The sequence below is a fragment of the Vigna umbellata genome, chromosome 7, assembly GCF_029865625.1.
Source record: "Vigna umbellata cultivar VRB3 chromosome 7, Vumbellata_1.0, whole genome shotgun sequence".
Taxonomy (NCBI): domain Eukaryota; kingdom Viridiplantae; phylum Streptophyta; class Magnoliopsida; order Fabales; family Fabaceae; genus Vigna; species Vigna umbellata.
This window is the reverse complement of record NC_142171.1, coordinates 19,797,358-19,805,406: the sequence shown is the minus strand read 5'-3', so window position 1 is coordinate 19,805,406 and position 8,049 is coordinate 19,797,358. Positions and strand designations below refer to the sequence as shown.

Below are 8,049 nucleotides of genomic sequence, written 5' to 3'. Positions count from 1 at the left end.
TCGCTGCTGGACGAGCGCTCGTTCGCTGCTGGACGAGCGCTCGTTCGTCATCTTAGCATTCACTCATCAATTTTTTTAACGCCGTTTGACACTATTTAACGGAAACGATCGATTTGTTGCAATTTTCATAAAATTGGGACCCAATTGAGATTTTCAGAAAGAAAGGGACGAAATTGAGATTCCATGCGAAAATAGGGACTTAGTGAATGATTAAACCCTTATTTTTATGCTTTTGCTTTTACATTATTTTTTGACGGTAAGGTTTTTATTGCATGTAATCCCTTGTAAGATAACCCCCATCCCTTTGTTTTAGTGGATTTGTTCATTTCGTTTTATATAAAAAAAAAATAAAAATAAAAAATAAAAAATATATAAAATTTAAAAAAAACATAATAATATAAATATCGGTATGAGTACTTGTGCGATCATACGCATCGGCCTAATACTTATTACCCAAAATATAAAATAATGAAAAGCCGTGTGAGTGCTCGTGCGATCGTACGCATCAGCCTAGTGCTCATTACGCAAAACAATAAAAAATATTGAAAAAGCCGTGTGAGTGCTCGTGTGATCGTACGCATCAGCCTAGTGCTCATAACGCAAAAATTTAAATAAAAAATACCAAAAAAAATATAAAATCTTCAAAAAACCAAAAACATCAACATTTTCAAACAACAAACAGTCTTGCTAGCTAGAACTACGTGATCCTTGATTCTCCATCAAAAGTGGTGATACGTAGGAGCAAGGCCAGTCCTTGTCAGGTTCACTTTCCCAAAAATCCAAATTTATCTTTAATCATTTTCCAAACAAATTTTCTAAACAATTTCTCAAACAATATTTTCAAGCAGTTTCTAAAAGAACTACGGAACCCTGATTTCTCATTCTTAATGAGAATACGTAGGAGCAAGGTCAATCCTTGTCGGGCCCAAAAAACTAAAAAATACATGTTCTTTCTTTAGAATCTTATTTTAGGGGATAGTTAAACATTTTGAAAACCACATCATATTCGCATATTTAGTTAAAGGTATTGCCTTAGGGCAGGCGTTGTAGGGTGCTAATACCTTCCCTACACGTAACCGACTCCCGAACTTAGAATCTCATTTTCGCAGACCATGCCTTATCATTTTATGGTTTTTTCGTAGTTTTCCAAAATAAACTATGGTGGCGACTCCAAATCTCTCTTTTTTCAAAACCCCGTTTTCTTTTCGGGTCGTCGTCCCGTCGCGATCCCGGTTGCGACAGCTCGTCCTAATGGTGCTCGGTTTTGAACGGAGCGCTCGTCCTAATGGTGCTCGGTTTTGAACTGAGCGTTCGTCCTAATGGTGCTCGGTTTTGAACTGAGCGTTCGTCCTAATGGTACTCGGTTTGAACTGAGCGTTCGTCCTAAAGGGTGCTCGGTTTTATGCTGAGCGCTCGTTCTAATTGGTGTTCGGTCTTATACTGAGCGCTCGCTCTAAATGGTGTTCGGTTTTATTGAAATAGCGTACGTCCAACTTCAGATTTTCCACGCTCGGTCATTGACTGGCAGTGGGTTCAGCATGAGAATTTTTATAAAAACGTTTCCTTGAAGTCTTGAAATATTCGCGTTTGATGTACTCGGCCTAGGGCCTCTACACTTAAATTATTCCTAGAATATTCACGAGCGTCAGTTCCTTAAACTGAATCTCAAGGTAAATAACGTTCGTCCTATGAACAGTATGTATTATTCAGCCATTCCGGAACGTAACTGTAACTCTGCCGTTCGTACTCTGATTCGAACGAGCGTCTTTTGGTCTCGCTCACAACGTTCGTCCTCGGTCTTATTGAGGACAGAACGTTCGGCTTTTTGATGGCTTCCTTATAAATGATGAAAATGATTATGGAATGATGAATAATGAATGATGAACAGTATATGAGATATGAATGTTGAACGAGCGTTCCGGGGAGGAATGACTCTTGGATGATTTTGAGAATTTGTAAAGTATGACCGTGGCCAGACTTAGCAGGCGATTCATCCTGATGTTCCGTGAGTGCTCGTCCTCAAGTAGAGGGGAGTATGCCATGCGTGGGAACGGCAGGAGGTCCTAGTCCATAAATGTAATTTGGACGGAACGGACTAACCTCGGGTGGCAGCTGATGAGAGTGCCAGTTACCACACCACCCGGGTGCACGAACGTCGTAGCTACACGGGAAATCATACAGTCCGGACAGTCAGTCGTCTATTGAGTTTTATGTTAAGCGTGCGTTGAAATGAGCATGTATGTTGAATTGTTTACTTAAATTGGTGTGTTGATGCATGAGTTAAATTACATAAGCTTACCCTGCGTTTTTCCTTGTGTTGTCTCGTTTTGTACGTTCGTCCTGTCATTGCAATGATCATCCGTGTGGATGTGAGCAGAGGGAGACGAGCGTTTGGAAGAAGCACTGAATGAAGAGAATCTGGTTGAAGTCAAAGTGAAGACCGAGCAGTGAGACGATCGGCCAATAGCATAGGTGTTTGTTAGAGTGGTCGTTTGACCGCCTCATCCTTTAATTCTGTTATGTTTGACCGTTCGGTATTTTCCCGTGTAAACCGTTCGGTCAGGTTTTAATTGTACGTTCGATTGAAATTTGTAACGCTTGTGAGGACATGCGGCTTTGAGCGTTTGTTCTTCATTATTGTAAGACTGTACTCAAGGACGTTCGTCCTTGAGCGTTCATTCGTTCGGTTTTATTTTTAGTTGGAAAACTGTTTTGAATTATTAAAAGTAATTTTCTAATTATATGGTTTATGACTGTATTTTTGGGATGTCACATGGCCCGTGTCAAAATGTTGTCAAACTGGTTGTCGAAGTATCATTTCCCTATAAACAATTACAATATAAAGTTTATTATAATTCATATTTTTATTTTAAAAAATTATTGTAATATAAAATGTTTGTAAAAGGTGTATTATTTTTCCTTCTTTCACACCAAAATGAAACTGCTCAAAAGGGAAAGTTGGAGGAAAGTGTTATGGTAGGGAAGACTTCCAACATTCAATGTTACCGCACAAATAGTGTATGGTACTTGTCAGCCACACAAAAAGGAAAATTGGTCAAATTCAAATTTCCCTAATCTTTTCAAATGGTGACATTTTGAAGAAAAAAAACAGAACTATTTATGACTTTTTGTATTGAACACTATTAAGAATTTGAGTTTACATACACTACTTTTTAATGGAAATCATGTTTATATGTATTTTTACTTGTATTATAAAAAATTGATTTGTATGCACTTTTTTTTAATTTGTTACAGGTGACATGTTCTTAATTTTTATTAGTATTGCTTATTTTTATGAGACTAAGTTATTATTTAATCATTTTTTATTTATTTTTGGAAATAATTTTATTTTTAATGCAGAATGTGTCATTAAACTATTTTTTTACTAATTTAATAATCTTTTAGAAAATAAAAAATTTGAGAAAATATATTAGATATAAACTAAAATAAACACAAAATATTATATAAGTCTCCAAACTTACCTTACCTTTAAAAGTGAAACAAAATGGTAACTATGATGAAAATCAGACTAGGCTTACAGCATGGGCCGGTGGCCATGCTCATTTTCTTTTTCCTTTTTTATCTTTTGGTGTTTCTTCCTTCACCTCCATTAAATATTTGTAAACATGTGATGGCAAAAATTAACTCACTAAACTCCTAAAACTACTATGCATTGCATGTCTACCAAACATAGTAGAATATGAAAGAAAAACTGAAAAAATGTAAACACAACATATACTAAAACTGTGTACAAATAAAATTGAGTAGAAGAGAATTTGAACTGTGAAATTTGATTACAAAAATGTATTGAATCATGAGACCGGATATAGATTTCACTTTGCAATAATGAAGAATGTTTATGATGGTTACCTCATCAATAACGATGTTTGACTCCTGACGGATGAAGCTATCATGGAGAAAGGCGTAGACCTGAGCGTTTGTGAAAAATTTATCAGCATTAAAGTTTGTGAAATGGACACTGAGGTCTCTACCGATGAGAGGAACTACCTTTTTATCGTAGTCCTGGAAGCCAAAGTCCTTGAATATGTACTGGGATTTTTTTTTTTAATTCAAACGGTTATTCTACCGTTAAACTCCAATTGTAGATGTAATTGTGTTAAACATTGATGACTATTTTACTCTCTTTTTCATGAAAAACCCACTATTTAACAAACGTACGATAGTTTAAATTCAACAATAGAATTTTATTGTTACACATTACTCACCTCACAAGAAATATTTTATTGTTAATATAGCCATCCACAACAGCAAAAAGTTACCAGAACAGGTGATTATACATTAAATACCGTGCAAACACCCTTCTTGGTTGCGCTAACAAATTAGTTTGGCCCTCAAAGACTTGTACCATTATTAATCAAAATAAATGTTGCTATGCTAGCTAATACTGCATATAATAATCAAATATAGTTAAACAAACAAATAAAAGGAGCAACTCCTAAACATGTTTAAGTACCAACTCATGTTTCCTTCCACGGTCATTCTTTTAAATAATTCCAATAGAAGAGTATGTACCAGCCAACTAACCCATTTTTCAATTAAAGAAGGTATTAATAAAGGCAGAGTGAGAACATATCGGTGTTCACATAGCCAAGAAGGTAAGTTGAATTCTGTCACCAGATAAAAAATTTCTATCATGGATGACATTGGTGAGACTTACACAGCAACCTTTACTTCAGAAGCAGAGGCATTTGCATACAAAGGGTGGAGAACATGGCCTTCCTTAGGTTCAACATGCACCCATTTGCGACCAGTCAGCTTGTTCCGTTCAAAGTTCACCAATCCCTCTTTCAATGCAAACAGAGTATGATCTTTCCCAAGTCCGACATAGTTTCCTGGATGAAAACGAGTGCCACGTTGTCGAACAATGATATTTCCAGGTATCACCCTCTGCATAGAAAGAGAAGAGTTACATCATGAGTGAATGAAGTCAATGAACCATGTTCAGAACATCTAGATTCAGTTCTAACTTCCTCTACCTGCATGGCAATAATTAGTACTAAAAAGTGTAGAAAAATACCTCCCCACCGAATTTCTTCACTCCAAGGTTCTTGGGTTTTGAATCCCGTCCGTTCTTGGTAGAACCAGCAGTCTTTTTGGTAGCCCAGCGCCTGAACACCATACTCAAACCTTCTCCAGATACATCTACAATAGTGGGTCAAAAAATCATTAGTCTATATTACTTTAGAAAGACATCATACAGTAGCCAATATAGGATAATGAGGCTATACCACTGGTGCTTCTATACACAGGAATATTTGTCACAAGTTCCTTGACATTCAATCTTCTGTAAAATGATGCTGCAAAATTCATGGTGTTTTCTATGTGACAGAGACACAACCTGAGACAAATTAGAACACTGGAAATTTTCAAAAAACTGTGAAACAGATTAATTATGACTGGTGCAGCAACATTCAAGTAAAAAAAATATAAGGTGATGCTCCAATCACATTATCAACTCAATAAGATAACTTTGCATATATCCTGGTTCGCGCAGGTGAAAATGAAATATTTCATATCTCTGTTTATGTTTGGTTATGGTGACTGATTCAGATAAATTTTCCTCTTTATTTATTGATTGATTTCAAACACAGTGCTTGATTCTGTTGCTGCTGGTATTGGTGTTTGTTGGTAATAGGAAAGATACGAAGTCATCTCTAGGCACTTCCAAAGATATTCTAGAAATTGCCAAGTTTGGTGTGTACGTGACAGCCAATCATTCTCATGTACACTTTTGCCAACAATTCCAGCAACCTCCGCAAGTTCATGGGACATGTATTATCCTTAATCATCTTCTCATATCTCATATATAATCATTTTGGGGTTTATGTACTTCAACCTATGGTCACCAATTTCTTTTTATTTATATTAAATATTGCTATAATTGAAAAATGGAGTATTATGAATAGAGTTCATTTGTCATAAATGGTGAATAAGCTTAGCCTATAAAGGTATATCTATCAGTTTTGCACATCCAAACATCCTGAAATCAGATTATGTAATTTCAGATACAACTATCCAATCAGTTTAAAAGTACAATAAGCAATTTAAATCACAAAATTTGTGCACGAATTGCATGAAGTAAACAATGGGTGGAAAAACAATTACACAGGCTTGTCAATAACCAAAACCAAAAAGACAAGAGAAAAAGGTAAACCTGGTCTAGAGGGAACAAGTGGCATACACCAACGAAAACAGGCTTCAGGTAGCACAACTAATTGCAAGTGACCGGGAGATAGAAGATTTTCTTTTACTGCTTGGAGATCAAATTGTGAACCGGAGCTCTAGGTTGATGATAGATATCTAGAAATTGATGTTAGGTTTTGTGAATGTGAAAGTATAGGGTTCTTAGGAGTGATATGAAAGTATAGGTTCCTTCGCCTTCTGGGGTGACAAATGGTAATTGTCAAAATGGGTCACCCCAAAATCACGTCTCATTTTATTGATGATCAGGTCCATGATATACCCATTTTTTCTCTTTCCAATTGCCACAAAATTATTATCATCTTAAAACTAACTTATCCAGTGTACTTAAGTTTATATTTTTCTAATAACATATGTCATATGTCCTTGTTCACTTTTTTTTTTCTTATGACAAAAAATAAAAAAGTATTACTACAATAATTATTAAAATAAAAAAGCATAACAAAATTAAAAAATTACAGTTTTGCATTTGTGGTTTATGATTTGGGGTCTCGGGTTAGAGTCTAGAATCTAGGATTTAAGGTCTAGAATTTAAGGTTATGATTTCTACAAACGTCATCTAACAAGCTCAACTAAAGATTTTTTAGAAGTCCAACATATGATTTCTTTTATAATCCACAACTAAGACAAGGTTTGAAACCCGAAACAAGGATGAAATTGAGACTAGAGGAGCCCATGAGACCACTGGAAGAAATGTAGCGGTTTTGTGGTCATCCTAGTATGGTGTGTGGACCTCACACACATGACTGAGCTGTGTAGAAGGGTAGCATGTGGTGGCTGTGTGGAATTTGTTGCCTCAATGCCCACTATGTTTGTTGCTGGACGAGGTGCACCAAATCTAGAGGTCAGCGGTGGCAGGGGGCAACCAGAAGCGATAATGGAGAATGGATAGCCGTTACCTCAATGACCACCACAGTTGCTTCTTGTTGGATGAGGTGCACCAGCTATGGAGGTCAGCAGCTGCAGAGGGCAGCCAGAAGTGATCGTGGACAGTGTATGGATTAAGAATAAACCTTGAGAGAGATCTCTCAGCCGATAGAAATACAAAAGCTTGTCTTCATTATTTACTGGTAATGTCAGCCATACTACAATTACTAATTACACAAATCACAGAGATTTCACCAAACAAATCACTTATACAAGCAATGGACCCCATTTCACTCCATATCTCTAGAACTCTTTCACTCTTCATCTTCATCCAAAACCCTTCTCCCAAATATTTCAATGTATTCTATAATTCTTCATTGTTTTATTTCTAAACAAATCCATCACATCTGTATCCATAACCCTATTTTTATACCCTACAAACTCACAGAATCACATATATACAGGAAGGACCTAAACCAATAAACACAGAAAGAGGTGCAATTACAACTACCACTGGAAAACCAAATCATATCACTGAAAATCTCAGAATCCAAACCAATACCAATTCCAAACACAAAAATGCATCAAAATAAACAAATGTCTTACAATTTTATAATGTACCATTTTAAAAATCTCACCTTTAGGACAATCACAACACTGTATTTGACCTTCACAGGAGAAGCATTAGCGCCACCACGTGTTCGACCTCCTCGGCAGCGGGTTTGAGCTTCTCAAATTTCCAGTTGAAGAACTTGATTTCGAAGGACTGAATTTGAGACCTATTAAGGCCCTCGCCAATGCAACACGGGTTTGGGAGTTTTCCTAAGGTTTTATACAGTAATCACTAATTTCACTCAGTTTATTCCAGAAATGGGGAAAAAGAAGGAGAAGGATGGGAACAAATATTAGGGCTTCCGATTGTATAAGAAAGGGCGAGAGTGTACCGTGGCAAAATTGATT

At 36.3% G+C, this 8,049-nt stretch overlaps 1 protein-coding gene across 1 annotated transcript; it reads right to left on the bottom strand.

Annotated features, from left to right (window-relative positions):
* Positions 1-4,344: 4,344 nt before the first annotated feature.
* LOC148195352 (uncharacterized) lies at positions 4,345-8,049 on the bottom strand. Its single transcript, XM_088094667.1, has 4 exons — positions 7,728-8,049; positions 5,250-5,359; positions 5,039-5,163; positions 4,345-4,908 (listed from the first exon to the last, which is right to left on the bottom strand). The coding sequence occupies exons 2-4, from the start codon at positions 5,329-5,331 to the stop codon at positions 4,675-4,677; spliced, it is 441 nt and encodes a 146-aa protein (XP_087950793.1). The 5' UTR covers positions 5,332-5,359; positions 7,728-8,049; the 3' UTR covers positions 4,345-4,674.